At 36.6% G+C, this 20,431-nt stretch overlaps 1 protein-coding gene across 1 annotated transcript in view; it reads left to right on the forward strand.

Moving 5' to 3' along the window:
• Positions 1-19,970, forward strand: part of LOC131671335 (SKI family transcriptional corepressor 1 homolog-B) — a 606,894-nt gene extending 586,924 nt beyond the window's left edge. The window contains exons 4-5 of the mRNA XM_058947696.1: positions 19,556-19,863; positions 19,944-19,970. Of these exons, the coding sequence (XP_058803679.1) occupies positions 19,556-19,863; positions 19,944-19,970 (335 nt within the window). The remainder of the gene's footprint in view (positions 1-19,555; positions 19,864-19,943) is intronic.
• The last annotated feature ends 461 nt before the right edge of the window (positions 19,971-20,431 follow it).

Consider the following 20,431-nt stretch of genomic DNA (forward strand, 5'->3'; position numbering starts at 1 on the left):
AGCGTGATTATGTATGGAGCAGAAATCTGGGGATAGAAGAGATATGAGGAAATAGAGAGACTACAACTAAAATACATATAGTGGGTATTAGGATTAGATAGAAACACGCCAAGTTACCTAATACGATGGGAAACAGGAAGACAAGAAATGAAAGAAACAGCATTAGAAAGAGCAATGAAGTATGAAAACAAAATAAGAGAAGAAAGAGATGGCACAATAAAAAAAGAAGCATGGAGAGAACTAAAGAAAAGGGAAAGAAATGAAAAAGATAACAAGGGTAAGAAGGAGGAGAGAGAGGAAAGGCTAGAAAAAAGTAAAATATACAGAGAGAGAGAGAAGAGAGAGACGAGATGAGGGAAGAGTTTTGGGAAGAAATAAGAGAAGAGCTAAAGAAAAAAGAAGAAAAAGAACTAGAAGAATAGCTAGAATAGTCAAGATACTCGTACATAAACGAGTGGAAAGAACTGAAAGAAGAAATGAAAAAGTATAGATTAAAGGAAATTTAAGGAGAGGGAAGAATAAAAGGCCTACAAATAAGGGAAAGGTTTAGGTTAGGTAATGAAACGAGAGGAAGCAGGTATTGGGAAAAAGAAGAAAATAAGAGATGCAGAATATGTATGAAAGAGGAAGAAAATTGGAAGCACATAGTAGAAAAATGTGAAGAAAGTAGAAAGGAAGGGGAAGAATGGGAAAAAATAATAATAGGAAGCAAAGAAAAGATAGCGTGGATGATGGAGATAAAATGGAAAAGAAGAAGAAATAAAGAGAAGAAAGAAAAAGAAAAGCACGAAGACGAAGCTACAAGACCCTAAGGAGAGACGGAAACAGAAGACAGAGAAGCAAGACTCGCAGACACATCTACACACACATACATACACACACATACACACAAAACACGAACATACGCGCAAACATAAACATACACATGCACACACACACAAGACACAAGTAATAGCAACTACACAAGCGAGAGGAAGCAGGTATTGGAGGATGGAGCAAAATGGAAAAGAAGAAGAATCGAAGAAGAGAAAGAAAAAGGTAAACTAGAAGACAAATCATAAAATACTAAGGAAAAATAAGTGAGGTTGAGGAAAGGAAAGGGAGAGGGAGCAATAGGAAACAAGAAAAAGGTATCAAAGCCTTAATAAGGAAAAAGATAGATGAAATGATTAGCAAGAAGGAGAGCAAAAGCAAAGGAAAGGCAAAGGTAAAAAGGCAAAAGAAAGTAATAAAGGAAAAGCTGAAAAGAAAATATCCAAGAAAGAGAAAAAAACAGAAGAGCGTAAAAAGCAGATCTTGGAGAGAGAAAGAGGAAGAGAAGATTAATCAGAAGAAAAATGAGAAGAAAAGAGGAACAGACAGGCGCAGAAGACAGGGACACAAGAGTTGCAGACACACCTACAAATGCACATATTTACACAACACACACACATGCACGCACGCGCGCACTCACACACACAAAACACATACATAATCAAATACACAAACTGGATACGAGACACAAATAGTAATATAAGAAATGTAAACCAAATGTAACATATAAGTTGTAAATAAATAAACTAAACTATATATTTAATATATATTAAAAAATATTCTGTTCTCTATATTAAAAACGAATAAAAATGCATGAAGGAGTAACCGTGCGCGCGCGCGAGTGTATGTGTATGCGCGCGCGCGTGTGTGTGTATACTCTAATTCAAATTTAATTTCTCTCTCTCATGTACAATTCTTATTTGGTTCTTTGTTCTCTATCACATTCTTTTCACGCTACTTGACACATCGATTTCGTCGTTGTCAGCATAGTGCACGATTACTTCGTGTACTCTCGTTCTGTTTAATAATTTTATATGGAGAAAAAATATGTTCTTCATATTAAATTTATATTTAATTAATTAATTAATTTATTTATTAATACTGTTATAGCAGGCGTTGGTCGTCGCTCCAACCATTGCCGGCGTCTCCGTGCTCCCAATCATCATCGACTGTGCATGTGTTTTATTTTATTTATATATATACATATTTATGTTTATTAATCTTTGATGTATATTGTTTTAATATATATTATATACAATATAATAATATATTAAAAATTATATATTTAATATATAATTTTTAATATATTGTTATATATATAAATAATAAGTTGAAAATAGCTTTCATATTTAAAGTCATAGAATAAATAATATATTTATTTATCAAATATATTATCACAATTTTGAAAATTACACATTGAAATAATTAGAGTTTTGGAAGCAGTGATAGAATAAAAATAAATGATATAATATTATATGAAACTTATAGGTTAAATGCTAGTCACCAATAATTTATATACATTTTAGATAACTGTGACGTCCGGGTCACTATCTCAGGTACGTCTGAGGCGGACGTTATCTCAGGTGCTCTTTTTTGGTCTGAGTGCGTACGCTTAAATCGGGACGAGCAATTGGAGAATTAGAGCTTCCTATTTCGCGTTTCGCGCTAAAAGAGAAAAAATAAGTTTGGACTGCAAGTCTTCCATCAAACACCAGGATCCAATGGAATCGGGACTTGCATGTGAATATCCCAGACCTTGCTGGAATTGTCACACAAAAAGAATTTAATTTATTTTCTACCGGCGCGATTGTCTTATAGAAAAGTATCCCATTCCTGCTGAAATACTATTCGAAGACTTATTCTCACGAGTTTCGATTGGTTACTCTAATAAGAAGAGGAAAAGGAGAGATAATGATAAAAAATTTTTAGTTTCAACTTACTTTTTCTTTTTATTCCTCGTAATTGTTTGGTACTTGGAGAGTTGAATCTAGACCTGGCACTTGGTCGAACTTTGTGGAACAAGATAAAAAAAACTGGAAAGCTGGAAAAGCGATAGTGAGAGTGAGAGTTTTTTCGCTCGCGCACGCTCTTTTAAAGCCTGGGGGTGGTTGAGAGGAAAATTCCTCTTTCAGTCCCTCAAAATTTGGGAAGAGTGGAAATGGCAGCAAATTTTAATTGGCTGACTGAGATTTTCCCACTCTTCTCTTTCGGTTTTTGGTCCCTAATTGGTTCAGGGGCGTGGTGAGAATCGGGGGCGTGCGTTCAAGGGTATGGGCCCTATCTCGTTAGATGGCTCTCCAAGTACCATTTTCATCACAAATTTTCTTATAATTATTAATTTAATTTTTTACATAAAATGTTGTAATTAATTCTTAATAATAACGCAGTTTCATTAATATCTAAACATATTTTATGCGAAAATCTCTAATCCTACGTGTTTACAATGAGTAACTTAAATAATTAACTAAATTTGTTGTTTAAATAATATGGAATGAGAAAGGAAAGATTTTGCATTATTTAGGAATCGCATTCGTTTACATGAAGCTTAATATATATAGTTGATTGTGAACTATCTAATTGACTTATTATAAAAAAAATGTCTTGTTGTCTTTTTCTTTTGTTTATTAGAGTTGTGTTGGCTCTTTGATTAACTTAATTTCTGCACAATTAATTTAAATATTTGAACGTAAAAGGAAAATTGTTAAAAACTTGTATTTATTATTTTATCTAATGAAATTCAATTTTATTTATTACAAAGATAATTTTAAATTATGTCGCATGTTTGACTAATGTACTATAATTCATTTATGTAATTGTTTTCTGATTATTTATTAAATTTTCCAAATTATAGCTTCAAAAATTTTGGATATTTTCGTTAATTGTGCGGAAACTACGTCTTTAATCAAAAAGTGTGCGGGAGATTTTAAGAAGCTGCGAAATTCTCCTATCATGCTGTTATTTTCTCAATTCATTTATACAAAAATAACACAAGCCGACAAGGAAAAAAACCCAGAAAGCAGACAGTACGTTCCCAAAGGTTTTTAGTGCGCTAAAACCGAATCTGACCTCAGAATTGCTCCATCACCCTAGGTTTTCGAGAAATCCTAACCTAAAAGTTCAAAAAACATGATTTTTCACTATATTTCGCGTAGTATTACGTCGTAAGCCAATTTTATTTTAAAAAACGAGTAATGCTATCTCAAAGTACTACTCTTACCCTTCAAAACCCTTTTTTCAGATTTAAAAAATCTTTTTTTTCCATCGAGATATCGTAGATTGAATTTCAGTGATTTAGCGATTTCGTTACAGCACGAAATAGTGGCGAATTTCCGAATAAGGAGTTATAGTGTAATTATGTTTTTTGGATCACTGAATCCAAATTTAACGTCAGAATGACTCTATAATCTCAATTCCCTTAACCCTAGAGCCCCATAACCTGCGACGCTGTAACCCCTGACCGACATACCCCAATTTCCTTAACCCTCGAGCCCTTTAACCTGCTGCGGTATAACCCCCGACCCTCATACCCCAATTTCCTCAACCCTCGAGCCTTTAACCTGCGAAGCTATAACCCCCGACCCTCACACTCCAATTTCCTCAACCCTCGAGCCCTATTACCGCGACGCTATAACCCCCAATCCTGATACCGAAATTCGCTACGCAGAATACCTCAAGCCTCCAAATTATATTCAACCCCCGAGCCCTGCAAGTCTGCAACCTCAGACTCCTTTGCCAGAATTTCCTCAATCAGCACTTCAAGCTGCTATCGTATAACCGTATGTCTCTACATTTTAATCCCTTCAAGATCCAAGCCTTGTATTCTACGCAGCTTTCAATTACGTGTTTTAAATCTCATTTATTCAGTTTGTGAGTGTTGCATCTGAATTGCTTCATCAAGCCCAGTTTTATATGGAGTGGAGGTAACAAGATATGTTTAGTATAAACAAGGTTCTCATAGACGACATTGTGTGATCCAACAACCATTCCGATTCTTTTCGTTCATTTTTTCCAAACCCAATGTTCTTCTCGTGCACGACTGTCCCAGAGATACAAAAAACAGGGGTGCTTCGTATTTCCAGATTGCAAGCCAACTAATATATTGATTATCTTGAAATCGCCACAAACGAGCCATTTATGTTCATTGTAATTGATTTTCTCAAGAAGGAATCGAAAGTTATCGTGAGACTCTTTTATCACAGTGGAATGAGCAATGGAAATAGCTGCATACTCATTCCCATTGTGCAGAAGTACTGCTTTGAGACTTTGTACAGATGCATCCATGAAGAGTCGCCAGTTCTCTGGATTATAACCTCCTTGCACTCGATATAAACTGATGAGATGCTTTATATCGTTGCAGTAAACAAGGTTTTCCAAGCAAGTAAAATATGGCCGTAATTTAATATCTCTCTCTTCCTGTAAATAGAAACTTTTGTCTCAGGTAATAAAAGATTTTTTCTTTTAGTCTTGAAGCTAAGAGTTCTGAAGAATCTTTCGGAAGATTCAAATCACGGATCAGATCATCCAAAGAATTTTGGTCGAAAAGTTTGGGCTTTTCTGAGTCAGAAAAATCTTCATCACTACTGCTGCTTTTGTCTGTTACCGGAACTTCTATTGGTTGAAGTTTTTTTGGCTCAGAATCAGAATTTTTTTTTCTTTCTATTTTTCCATACTAAGCTGCTGTTACACTAGAAACGTTCGGATAAAGGAGAGAAGCTTTGTTATTACGATTAAAACCTAAAGTATCACATTTACAAAAGTAACAGTCATCATGGTGATTTTTAGGTTCACGCCATATTGTTGGTTGGAGAACAACTTCGGTTTTAGTTTTATTCCGGTTTTTCAAACTTCGGCGACAGTCTTCACAAATATATTTAGGAACCCATGGTTTGTCTAAATTCTTCATAGGTGTCTCGTAACATTCTTCAAACTGATATTTAATGATATCAGTGATTGATCGACGAAGTCGAGCTACCTCAAATTTACCGCAGATATTACAAAAGGAATTGATTTTTCCTTTGCATGGAATTCTACATGCTGACATCTTCAATAACTTATAAGTTAATTGGAAATCACGAGTAATATTATAAACTTATTCTAATTTCGAAATGGGTAAATATAATTAAATTTCTAGAAGACAAAGTAATAATAAAGATCAGTAAAAGTACTGCACGCAGTGTTTTATGAGAAATAATAGAAAGTATTTAATTCCAGTGACTTCTCCGTTGGCCTGCCGCTCAAACACGATCTCTAACACGGATGAAGAGTAGAACACAAAAACTTGGAGTTTTCGAGCAGTGTTAAAACACGAATAATATTATAAACTTATTCTAATACCGGAATGGGGTAATGATAAAATTTCTGAAAAATGAAGTTATAATAAAAATCAATGAAAGTACTGCACGCAGTGTTGTACGAGAAATAATACCAAAAATTCAATTCCAGTGACTTATCCGTTAGCCTGCCGCTCAAACATGATCCCTAACACGGATGAAGAACGAAGCACAAAAATTTGTAGTTTTTGAGCAATGTCATACACGGTTATCCTCAAGTAAGGAAATGTAGGCCCTAAGTGAATCCGATATCTGCTAACGTAAATACTTTCTTCATCGTTAGTAGACCAGAAAAATGTAAGATTAAAAATCCTAGCTGATCGATTTCGTAAGTTATAGACACTTGTATGTAAACGTAAATTGTACTTGTATACGTAAGTTGGATATGAATTTTCCTATCACAGACATAAATTCTTCTACCTTCTTTTACCGCAGAAATGACGTCTATCGTTGTTGCATTGACCCAGCGGTATTCCCCGTCCACCAAACCCGAATTTCTTTAACCCTCAATAGGGCCGGGGGTTATAGCTTCGCAGGTTAAAGGCTCGAGGGTTGAGGAAATTGGGGTGTGAGAGTCGGGGGTTATACCGCAGCAGGTTAAAGGGTTCGAGAGTTAAGGACTTTGGAGTATGTCGGTCAGGGGTTACAGCGTCGCAGGTTATGGGGCTCTAGGGTTAAGGGAATTGAGATTATAGAATCATTCTGACGTTAAATTGGGATTCAGTAACCCAAAAAACATATAATTACATTATAATTTCTTATTCGGAAATTCGCCACTATTTCGTGCTGTAACGAAATCGCTAAATCACTCAAATTTTAATCTACGATATCTCGATGGAAAAAAAAGATTTTTTAAATCTGAAAAAAGGGTTTTAAAGGGTAAGGGTAGTACTTTGAGATAGCATTACTCGTTTTTTAAAATAAAATTGGCTTACGACGTAATACTACGCGAAATATAGTGAAAAATCGTGTTTTTTGAACTTTTAGGTTAGGATTTCTTGAAAACCTAGGGAGATGGAGTAATTCTGAGGTCAGATTCGGTTTCAGCGCACCAAAAAACTTTAGGAACGTACTATTGGTTTCTGGGTTTTTCCATTTTTAAAATTTTGTCGGCCTGTGTAATTATTAGATTTTTTCTCTATGGTAAAAGTTTTAGCTTCTAAAAGTGGCAACTTTTGGGAAGTTGTCGTGTAACAGGATGCAGGCAAAATTCCGCGGCTCCTTTACTCTATATCTAAACCTACTCAAAAAAAACTTTACGATCTTTCGGAGTAAAATTCGGAAAGTGCGCGACAAAGGGATGGGTGTTTTCACGTATCCTTTTGCCACTTCAGCTGAATGCTCTCCTTTTTCTCACTCACAGAGTTAAAATCTAAGTCACGTATTAAATGCGCATACACGCAAAAGTACTAAAAAAAAAATTTTGTTGATAATAAACGTCCCGACGTTACATAACTTTCATTTTTGTCGGGCCTATTCACCAATAGTATCAAGTTTGATATATATATATATATATATATATATATATATATATATATATATATACAGGGTGAGTCATTTTAATTTCCCCAGTCTAATAACTTTTGAAACAAGCAAATTACGCAAAAATGTTTCAGACCAAAGTTGTAGGGGTTCAAGGGGGACATCTAGGGGTGACTTTGAAATTGACCTTGAGCTTGACCTTGACGGCTTTCTCAAGGTCAAGTCTATTTTTTTATTGGGAACCCCTATTTCTGACCTCGGAATCGGAAAGAGCGGGAAATTTTACATCCAGATAACATCTTTTAACATGGGTCAAAATAAACCCTTAAGGTCATGCTAAGGTCAAAACTATCCTGGAACAAGAATCGAACAATGTAAGCAAAATACGAAAAAATGACTCAGAAAAAAGTTGGAGTTCAAGGGGGACGTCTAGGGGTGACTTTGAAATTGACCTTGAGCTTGACCTTGACGGCTTTCTCAAGGTCAAGTCTATTTTTTTATTGGGAACCCTTATTTCTGACCTCGGAATCGGAAAGAGCAGGAAATTTTACAAGATTTAAATTTTTTAAATTTAAAAATTTTTTAAATTTAATTTTTTTAAATTTTACGGGACTATTCTTGTTTCCGTTCCCTATCCTTTTTTATTTTTCACCGGACTGTATGATTATTATTAATAAATTTCAAATATTGGAAGTTGTTGCTAATAATTTGCTATTACAAGTCTATTAAATTAATGAAACTATTTCAGTATCAATCTGATGTTCTGCAAAGAAATAAGAGTAAAAGTTAAATACATAAGGATAAATTTCATGTTCAATGAAGAATCTATTACATTTGGAAGTCGTTTAGAAAGTAATCGCAATACGTTCAGTCGTGATTTCAATTTTGAAAAAGCTTTAAATATTACTTTTGTTTTAACCATGCTTGTGTTCATTGTATCACTATCATTATTTCTTCATATTTGAATAAGAGACCTTTCTTATTGCCATCGATCATATGAAATCTAATTTGGACAATATTGCCTCTGTTTTCAGTAATATTTAATTTGTATCATCTTTCTATGATCTTTGCCTTTGTTGATTTGTATTGAGGTTTTTTGAAAAAATCTTTTAAATATGGCTGATTTTACCCCAACAGAGATAGTTGATATGATTTGGATTTTAGGAGAATGTAGAGGTAATTACCGTGAAGCGTCAAGGTTGTATCGAATTCGATACCCACAAAGGCGCCATCCTGATCACCGTACCATTCATCGTCTTGAAGAAAGAGCTCGACAAGGGCATCTATGAAGAAGTCGACCAAGACATGAGTATGATGATAGAGATGCTAGGGTTTTGGTTGTCTTAGGATTGGTTCACCTAAATCCTCATATCAGCAGCCGACAAATAGAGAGAGAAACAGGAATACCTCAGAGAACCGTTATTAGAATTTTAAGAAGTAATAGATATCATCCGTATCATATTACCTTAACGCAAGCATTAAACGCTAATGATATGAGAAACAGAGTAAATTTCTGTCGGTGGGCTCTACAGATGATTTTGCAGGATCCGAATTTTTTTAATTATGTCCTTTTTCCTGATGAAGCTACGTTTCATAGTACTGGCCAATTGAATCGTCACAACAGTCATTATTGGTCTGATCAGAATCCTCACTGGTACAGACCAGTCGATAATCAACATCGTTGGAGTGTAAATGTATGGTGTGGTTAATGGTCATCTCATCGGGCCATTCTTTTTTGAAGAAAACGTCAACGGCAATGCTATTTTAGAACTTTTAAGGGATCATCTCCCACTTTTACTTGAAGACGTAGATCTTGAGACTAGACGTCGAATGTGGATACAACTGGATGGTGCAGGACCGCATTTCGCTTTAATTGTACGAGAGTTTTTAAATAGAAATTTCCAACAAAGGTGGATTGGAAGAGGTGGTCCAGTTGCTTGGCCTGCACGATCACCGGACTTAACTTCCCCAGATTTCTTCCATTGGGGATACTTAAAAAATACTGTGTTCGCCGAAGCGCCCACAACAAGGGAGAATATGATAGAAAGGATTAGAGTTGCATGTAGACAAATCTCTAGAGATATCTTACTGCGCACTATTGAAAGCTTCGAACAGAGGCTCAGGCAATGCATCGACGTAAATGGTAATAATTTCGAGCAAAACCGATAGGAAATAAGTTTATTCTAGTTTCATCACGAATTGTGAGAGGCAAGGGGACTCACATTAATAAAGCACCCCAAATCGTGAGAGGCAAGGGGATTCACGTTAATAAAGCACCCCGAATCATGAGAGGCAAGAGGACTCACGTTAATAAAGCACCCCAGAGGGAACATAATCCTATTACGTCCACGTCGTTGTTCCTGGGTAGTGCTAAAGATAGGAAGTTTATGATCTTAAACATCAGCATCGTTAGTACATGGCCAGTCCCTTATTCTTTGGAAGTTTATTTAACAACGGTCATATGCGATAAAAGCTTCGCCTCGAAATGTAACAAAAATAAGAGAATTTTCAAGAATTTGACCTTTGCTTCACATTGAGAATAGAAGTACGACAAAGGTCTTCGATGCTCGTTAAACCTTTTGATGTTTGAAAGCGGCTTCAATTTCTTAAGTAAAAACTGAAATATTGTTTATGTTCTTATGAAAAAAAAACTAAATAGATACTTGAACGTAAAATTTCCCGCTCTTTCTGATCCTGAGATCAGAAATAGGGGTTTCCATTAAAAAAATAGAAATGACCTTGAGAAAACCGTCAAGGTCAAGCTCAAGGTCAATTTCAAAGTCACCCCTAGATGTCCCCCTTGAACCCCTACAACTTTGGTCTGAAACATTTTTGCGTAATTTGCTTGTTTCAAAAGTTATTAGACTGGGGAAATTAAAATGACTCACCCTGTATATATATATATATATATATATATATATATATATATATATATATATATATATATATATTATAACGGGGTTTTGACCCAGCGCGGGTCGCTCGCTATATAATTTACGAGGAAGTTAGGAACAGCTCGGAGTGGGCCTCGTAATAGGCGGTGCAAAGCCTAACCCAACAGCAACAGCAACGACTTGGTACAGCGACTGTTACCTTAGCCCGCAGAGAGCGTCGTGTAGTCCTATGGGCGCTTTTGAGTGATCACGAAATTCAGGTGCGAGGGAGGACGGAACGGGATTGACTACGATAGGTAAAATGCTTAGAGAAAGAAAGCAGATATACCAAAAGCATCGAGTTTACTACTGAGGAAAGTACAGAGTTAGGACGCAGCGTAAGCGAGAGAGAGAGCGGCGAAAGGTTAGCGAGAGAGACACGTATTCGAAGTGGTACGTACAAAGACGTTCCAGCGTCAGCCCTGGAAACGGTGCCCTCAGCCTCGCACGTGGCTCGCGAGGACGCGCAGTGTACAGCACGGGTGCAGTCGGGAGACGGGCGGCCTTAAAGGCTCGCGCGCGTACTCGCAGGAACAGGCCCACCAAGGGCGCTAGGGATAGTGAGTGTTTTGCGTTGGTTCACACTTTTCCATTTGGGGGGTAGCATAGCGTATTCAAACATTACCACCCCTCTCTCTGGGCGCCAATAGGTTGGCATAGCCCACTGTCTTTCACTCCTTCACTTTCAAACACTTTGGAGATCCAGAAGTCAAGTTTGCTAGGACATCCCTGACGCACACAGCGAGTCGGAGCCTTTTTGATCTAAGGCGGCGACCTCCTCGAAAGAAGTACCGATCTTTTCACTGTTCGACGCTCAAGGAGAGCGGAACTAAAGTCTTGACCCTCGGTTTGGGCGCGACGGGACTCTAGTTGCCGCAACGTCTACCGCGTCGGAAGCACGCGGCATACAAATCTTACGAGATTTGCTTGACCTGGTACCCCTACCCCGCAGAGGCCAACCCAAATTGGGATGTCAGAAGAGAGACTCAGCTAGGACAGCCAGAGGAAATTCCTAAGACGATCAACCAGCTAAGCCTCCCCTCCTGGGCTCTCGTTCAAAACATCCCACCCTGCGTACCTGTATTAAGGGATTGCTCCCACGATTCACAGGTCCATCGTTTCGACGTGCCATGGCGCGTCTCCCCATTGCGTTTCGGTCATACCCGCTCACGCTAGTGGGTATCCGTTTTTCGAAAGGAAAATTGTACCCCGATTTTCGCCCAAGTCTTGGATTTCGCTTTCTATGGAAGGCTTTTATAACTCGCTGATATTGATCTCTGCTCTTTCGATTGATATTTTCTGACTTGGGTCAGGGGCGGGGTCTTGCCTAGCCGACAAGGCGACTCCCCAGGCAGTTTTCAATATTCGTGCCAGTCATGCCACTCATTCGAATCAATTTCCAATATTAGGCTAAATCGGGTATTCTAATTCGCGTTCAAAACATCGAACTTCGGAGTTTAATTCAGATGTTCGATGCTCAAGTAAGGATAAGCGTTATATGTTTTGCCTACTGTTTCTTTACAGAAACAGCGTTTTCAGCCCCACCACGTGAAGGTATACACATCCGCACTTGTGATTGCAAGTCTTCGTTCAAATATACATTGCATTCACTTCGGGTCGACTAGCATTAATTGCTTGTCGAGGGCAATCGGTGACGCATTTTGTACTTCAGCATTTGCATTTGCATATGCCCCTACAGAAAAGAGAAGTTTACGACGTTCTCTCCCAAAACAACGAATTGTCTGTTTGAGAAGTCTCCATTCTCTGTTGAGGAAGACAATTACTGTCCGCCGCTTTGACAAAAGATTTTTGCACAAAGTGACCTGGCCAGCCTCGCGGCTGGCCATATGGTGCACCATGTGCATCATCTATGTTTTCGCTAAGCGGGCTATAATTCGAGCTTCCTGAGAGCATCGTGATCACAACCGCCGGGCGCTAGGGATAATCTCAGACCCGAAGTCTTGCACCAAGTGGACACTAGCGTACTCGCCGGAAACGCCAAAAAAATCGGTATCGGAGAACAAAGGTCGCGCACGTGTAAAGCTACTCGTAATACGTCCGCGTGCGTCGAAGTCGCCGATACAATTGATAAATCCCCCTACTCTCGTTCTCGTGCGCGTCGCATCGGCTTCCCGAATTCTCTCTCTCTCTCTAACTCGCCCTCTATTAACGCTCTCTCTGACTTACCTTTGGCTGCCGTACATGTGAAATAAATATATGACAAATATATATATATATATATATATATATATATATATATGAGGATAATTATAATTATGTATGGAGGGAGAGAGACATAACGAGCGTCTGGCCACTCGTTATAATATATAAATATATATATAAGAAATAATTTTTTGTTACAGTTCTATCGCCATAGAATTTAGTTAACTTTTGTATGACATCTTTATAGTTTATTTTATTACACAGTCCGACAAGATTTTTGCACAAGGAACCATACATGGTTCCCCGAAGAATTTTTGTCGCTGAAACCGAATCCGGCCTCAGAATTTCTCCAACAGGTAAGGATTTTGAGATATCCTAACCTAAAAGTAAGACATCTTAAAGTAGCAGCCTAGTCCTTACAAATGCCGTTGAGTTTGCTCAAATAGCTTATTTTTTCTTTGAGATATTGTATTTTAAAGTTTTTCGATTTCATAAATATTGTATCTCTCAGAACATACTCGTACAGCTTCGAAATTTTCGACGTCGAATTTTATGTCAAACGACTTCAATCAATTACTGTTCTGCAAGAAAATTAATATATATACCATAGACAGGCTAACCTACCTTTAACCTAAATTATATCATTCCCGCAAATCCTTACAACCCTTAAATACCACCCCTGCCAACCCTCAAACAGGCTAACCTACCTACGATAAATCTGGGTAGAGCGAGTTTAATCGACTGCTTTTCTATGAGGAACCTAAGATCTCAACCACAGATAGGCTTATCTGTTTTCTCCTTAACGTACTCTATCTCCAGATACCCTTACAACCCTCATAAACCGCCCTACCAACCCCCAAGCAGGCTAACCTACCTAACGCTGATTAGAACGAGTTTAATCAATTACTTTTCTATGAGGAACGTAAAATCTCAACCAGATAGGCTTACCTGTTATCTCCTTGATGTACTATATCCTCAGAAAACCCTACAACCCTCAGAAACTCCCTCTACCAACCCCCAAGCAAACTAACCTACCTAACCCTTGGTAGAGCGAGTTTAATCAACTGCTTTTCTTTAAAAAAATGAATATCTCATTGACATTGTCTCTGATATACCCCTCCTTAGGTAGGGTGGTTTATAAAGGCTGTAAGGGTTCGTGGGGATGACGTAATTTAGGTTGAAATTGGGTTAGCCTGTCCATGGTATATATCTTAATTTTGTTGTAGAACAGTAATTGATTGAAGACGCTTGACACTAAATTCGACGTCTAAACGTTCAAAGCTATACGAAGTGTGTTCAAAAAGTAAGGTGACTTTGTATTTTTAAGAAAAAATATTTATTTATTTATCAATATTTATGTTGTCCCCTTCAAAGTAATCCCCCTCAGATACAATACACTTATGCCAACGGTTTTTCCAATCCTCAAAGCACTTCTCATAAGCACTTTTCGGTATAGCCTTGAGCTCTTCTAGCGATGCAGTCTTTATCTCTTCAATCGTTGCAAATCTCCGTCCTTTCATAGGTCTCTTTAGTTTTAGGAACAAGAAAAAGTCACATAGGGCCAAATCCGGTGAATATGGTGGCTGAGGCATGATTGTGGTGTTGTTTTTAGCCAAAAAATCTCTCACAAGCAAAGATGAGTGAGCAGGGGCATTATCGTGATGCAAAAGCCATAAATTGTTTTTCCACAATTCTGGGCGTTTTCTTCGTATTGCTTCTCGCAAACGGCGCATAACTTCAAGATAATACTGTTTATTAACCGTACGTCCATATGGTAAGAACTCCTGATGCACTACGCCATGGTAATCCAAGAAAACAGTGAGCAAAACTTTGACATTTGATCGAACTTGGCCTGCTTTTTTCGGTCTTGGCTCATCTAGGCTCTTCCATTGGGACGATTGGACTTTGGTTTCGATATCATAACCATATACCCATGATTCGTCACCAGTTATGACCCTTTTGAGTAAATCTGGGTCGTCGTTGACGTCATTCGACAGTTCTTGAGCGATGCTCATGCGACGGTTTTTTTGGTCAAAATTTAGCAATTTCGGAACAAACTTCGCTGACACACGTCTCATGCCCAAAACGTTAGAAAAAATTTCATGGCATGAGCCAAGCGATATACCAACATCCTCAGCAACTTCTCTGATAGTGATTCGACGATTTTCCAGAACAATTTTCTTCACTGCTTGAACGTTTTCATCAGTTGTTGACGTGCTTGGGCGTCCAGAGCGAGGCTCGTCATTGGCATCTTCCCGGCCATCTTGGAAGAGTTTGCACCACTTGTAAACATTTTTTGACTCAGAACAGTTTCACCGTATGCCACCATCAACATTTCAAGTGTTTCGGAGCCCTTTATTTTATTTTTTACACAAAATTTGAATCAAATCCTTTGATCCATATTTTTCGATAGCAAGAAATCGCCGAGCACGCAAAACACTTATAACCTTTACACCTCTCACAACCAAACAAAAAATGCTATACACTTGAAACTTGGTACAGATGTTCGGGAAGAGTGTACCAACATAACAAAACAAAAAAATCGATCATCGAAAGTACGTTGCCCGTGAAATTTGAAAAGTCACCTTACTTTTTGAACACACCTCGTTTGTTCTGAAAGGTACAATATTCATGAAATTAAAAACTTTGAAATTTAATATCTCAAAGAAAAAATAAGCAAACTAAGCAAACTCAACGGCATTTAAAAGGACTAGACTGCTTCTTTAATATGTCGTTTGTAGTTTTTTACGTGTATATAATGTCGTGGTGCTACATAACCTCAAATATAGGTAAAAATCGCTATTTTCACACTTTTAGATTAAGATATCTCAAAATCCTGACGTGCTGGAGCAATTCTGAGGCCGGATTTGGTTTCAGCGCCAAAAATACTTTGGGAAAACATATATGGTTTGCTTGTACAAACAATTACGGTATTTTTGTAGGACTGTGTTATTAGTTTATTATGGGATTTCTATAATCAGGCAAAAGGTTTGGCAAGATTGAAAGTTATCTAAAATGTATATAAATTATTGGTGACTAACATTTAACCTATAAGTTACTATACTAGGATAATATTATATCACATTTTTTTCTATCACTTATTCCAAAACTCTAAGTATTTCAACGTGTAATTTTTAAAATTGTGATAATATATTAATAAATAAATACATTATTTGTTTTATGACATTAAATATGAAAGCTATTTTCAACTGCAGTTTTCAGCATCCGTACTACTTTCAATTAATACCAAGCTCATTGATTTGCTAGTTATCGTGCTGTTAACATTGAATGAATACGTACTTACTTAATTTATTTAAGCCATGTGTATAAAACAAATTAGCTTACGTGCCATTATGAAATAAATTTCATTACTTTCAAAAGATTAGAACCAATTCATAAAAAAAAAAAATAAAACTCAATTGAGATACTTAGTAAGATAAATAATAATTAGCGATGATTCAAAAACAGATGTGGCGGGGGATTTCTGGGGTTCTCAGCCGCGCACTCGAAATGCTTCCGCCACAAGGCCTGATTGGACGATTTCTCCGACTAGTAATAAGGGTGCCAGATCGCCGTTCCTAGGTTACGGCAATCATAGGGTCGGAAATTGGAGAAGGTTTTATCTGCCCACTGTGCAACTGCGCAGAGTGGGCAAGCTGGTGACCTCAGGACGATATCTTTTCCACAGGCAGTGGTACCAACTAATAGTTGAGCTTCTCCGTTGTCTCATCTTCTGGAAGTGCTGGCAGCTCAGGATACAAGTTTTCGTCTCTGGTCGGAGGTTACCTAGATCTAGCGTATAAGTCACCTAACGTTCGGAACTAGTAATGAAAAAGAATCCTTGATACAGACCGTCCGTGGCTAAAAATAAAATCAGCATGCAGGGAGGGAAAAGTCAACAAGGCGTAGATAACAGAGATCAGTTACACTTCACATTCCTTTATTCGTTAGCTAGGGTACAGATTCGGTCATAATGGCGGATGGTCAGCGCGGCTCGACACGATTTAACACGTTGAATCTACGCATCCCGGCGAATCAAATACGCGACGAACTATACGCGCAATCCTTAATTCGTGACGGCGATTAGTACTTCATCTAGCTATCTAAATCCCACACTCCTTACACTCAAGCTAGTTAAAGAAATGGCGGTTGATCAGTGCGATTCGGTCGAAGCACTGTATTTCGTAATTATGGACACGACGAATCACGCACAGCACCCCATAACTATTACTACTGAGCGACACTTTACCTACTTACAGATTCCAACTACAGACTCACTCGGTTAAATCACAAGTCCTTCGATGGTCTCAGCTAGTAGCGGATTTGCGTGTATGGAAGCTCACGACCAGCGGTAAAATGGACGAGAAACGACTCTTCACAGTGAAAGATCCTTTACTTCTTCTTTTTCCGAGAAGAAATCATTTTATTGGCCGATATACTAATTCGGATATCGGTAGTGTTCTCCGAATATTCTGTCATTGGTTAATATGTAAATTAAAAAAGTAATAAAGCCCTCATTTTATCTCCTACTTCACCGCTATTTACTCTCTCTCACCTCCCACTAAGTCAGTCAGCATTGATTGATGAGAAAGATATACCCCTACTCCTATTTATTTTTCGTTGCGGCCGGAAATCAAATTTATTCTAATTCGCTTATTGGTCGTGACGTCACCGGCGAGTTTTGTCAGAGATTTAAATTTCATCAGTCAATTATGTTGATTTAATTCAACAGACTACTTGTCGTTTATGAGTAAGCCTAAGGAATTGTAGCGGTCGCGTAAATGTATTTCCAATTTTCTCTATGTACGTTACACATTTTAAGTCTCATCGCTGTCATATAATATAATAGTCGTAAGTAGGTTTCATTTTCGTAGTGCTCTCATCATCGAGTTTGCGTTTGAATTAGTATTGTATTCAAATTCTAATTCTCTCGCTTTCATATGGCCTGTCTCGCTTGCTCTTGTAGTCTGTTTCGCTCGCTCTTGTTTAATCTGTCTCGCTTGCTCTTGTTTAGTTGGTCTTACTCGCTCTCGCTTAGTTTTTCTCGCTCGCTCCCGCTCAGTTTGTCTCACTCGCTCTTGCTCAGTCTATCTCGCTAGCTCCCGCTCAGTCTATCTCGGCGCCTCAAAATGGCCGCCCTTGCTCTCGCGTGTAGACATTATGCTCTGCTGCTGGTCTCTGGAATGCCTCCTGGAGCGCTCCCCCTCGGTCGTGTGTCGTGTGTATGCATCCGGATGTTTCAGTACTTTCAAAAGATTAGAAACAGTTAATTCGTAAACAAACTAAAACTCAATTAAGATATATAGCGAGATACATAAATAATGTGAATAGAGATTTAATAAGAGTATATAATAACATATAAGAAGATAACTATTTAAGCAACAGTTTATTTTTTAAAATGTTGTATAATGATATTTAAATAAGATTGATAAAAAAATAGTGTGTTTGAAAGATAATATCTAGTAATGTAATGATAATATCAAGAGACTCAAAAATATATAACTATAATTTTTATACATATAATTTTACAAAAGCATTCATGCAACTTTTTAGTGTGTTAAAATTGGAAAATACATTATTGACGAGTCGTGTTTTGGAAAAAAAAATATATATTCTGATATTATTAAATTAAGGTTACATTTTTTATATATAGAAAGTTCATTTGCGCACATTATCACTGCACATATTCTAAAAAATAATGATACTTTATAAATAAATACTTGGGTACTTTTCTTGGTAGCACTTGGGTAGGGTAACTTGTAAGTTCACTGCTCAATGAATAATATTTCTAGTTGTTATTGAGATTCGTTTACTTTCTGTTGCCCAGCTATTGAGGAGTGTTATCCTCGCGGCTTTGACTCTGTAACGAATTTCCGAATGTTTCAGTAGAAATTGTCGACGATTGTATAAGAACGCACCAATCTATGCTAGTGAACCATTCAACAATTACCATTGTTATTATTTTCAATTATATATTCTCTTCGTCAAATTCTTGCTTGCTCTTGGGAAGTTAAGTTGAAAATGTATCTTAGAGTTCAAACTATATTCATATAACGTATTATTCTAATATGTTACAGTTTCCAACGCATATTTCTAGAATGATTAAAATCTTTGCTATATCATTTTGCAGCTGAATAATCGTTGAATCATCAACAATAAATAAAATGTGAATTTGACTGAATGTGTTGAAGTATCTCCCAACACGAGTGTCATTATTTAGTGTCTTATTTTCCAGAAATTGTAATATGATACTTGAAATAGAAGTTGAAACGAGAAACAGACCAATAGAATAGATTTGTTAACCTGTTAACCGGGAAAATCCCTTTCTAATTACGCAACATATAACGGGCGCGTCCTTTTCCACTAAGATGTGTATGAATGACGTATTACCATAGTAGTAGTAAAATATACGTCCCACCCGTTCCAGGGCGCAATATAAATATCGAGGACGTATTTATATGTCCTACCGTACCCGATATTGTTTACTTTTGACGTATTTATACGCCCCGCTCGGTTAACAGGTTAAGAACCAACAGTCTTATTGATCGGCTTTTATTTTTTCTCTTGTATAATGTAATTGTTTTTATATTCATTTTGTGCAATTTTTTTTTATCTACCTCCCATCTCACGAATGAATTGATTAAGTCAAACGTTTATCTCAAAAATGGTACCAAATACAAACAATAATATAGATATAACTAAATCTATAGTTTTATTTCTATTTATTAATACCTCAAAATAAAAATAAACTATACTTTCATCTAGATAGTATTATTGCAGTTGTTGTAAAATCAAAAGCACGAAGATTGTTAAATTTGATATTTATTTTTACAGCTAATTCAATGAATTCTGCTGAAAATCTTACCAAAGTTCTTAATAGGAGTTCTCATTCGTCTGCATTTCACCCTGTCATACCTTCATTTACAAGTAAATATATATCAACTAGAACAAATGAAAATGGCTTTCAAAGTATTTCAGAGGAAAATGATTCAGATAATGAAATAGACGTGGAAACCGTGAAAGATAACACTATTAATTATTATCTTGATAAAAAAGCAAACTTGAATGTTTGGAATTATGAAGAAAGGGAGTCCAGATCTTTGGTTAAACATTTGCAGTGTTGGAATCCCCCTCAAGAAACAGTGAGTATATGGAATTAGTTATAATTAGAAATTAGAGCTTGTATAAACAATATTGATCACCTCTTTTCCATATCTTTTAGAATAATACATATAAATTCAATACTTGAATAAAATGAATATACTTATAGAAAATGTAGATAATCAGTTTCTTTTATTTTTGAAGAAAATGGAATCATCCATAAATTTTATATAGAAAAGATTAAATACTTTATAAAAATGCAATAGAAACCGTAACTTATATATTTTCATGTCAAATTCTTGCAGCATATTTTAAAGTGTTTAACTTCCGACCTTATTTATTCGTTTAATTTTAAAATATTTATGCAAATAACCTCACATTTATTTCTGTACAAAATTATCTTTAAATTTAATGTTTAAAATGTCTATTAATTTTGGGCAATTTTTAAAATGATGTCGAAATTTTTATAAAATATTATTGCTCAAGTTAAATAAATATATTTAATTTATTTTAAACAGAATAAATAAATTTAATTGCATCAAAATTAATATATTGTAACAACCACTCAAATAATAAATAATAAAGATACGATTGTTAGAAAGGCGTTAG

Source organism: Phymastichus coffea, unplaced genomic scaffold, assembly GCF_024137745.1.
Source record: "Phymastichus coffea isolate CEN01 unplaced genomic scaffold, Cenicafe_Pcof_1.1 PCOF00009, whole genome shotgun sequence".
Taxonomy (NCBI): Eukaryota; Metazoa; Arthropoda; class Insecta; order Hymenoptera; family Eulophidae; genus Phymastichus; species Phymastichus coffea.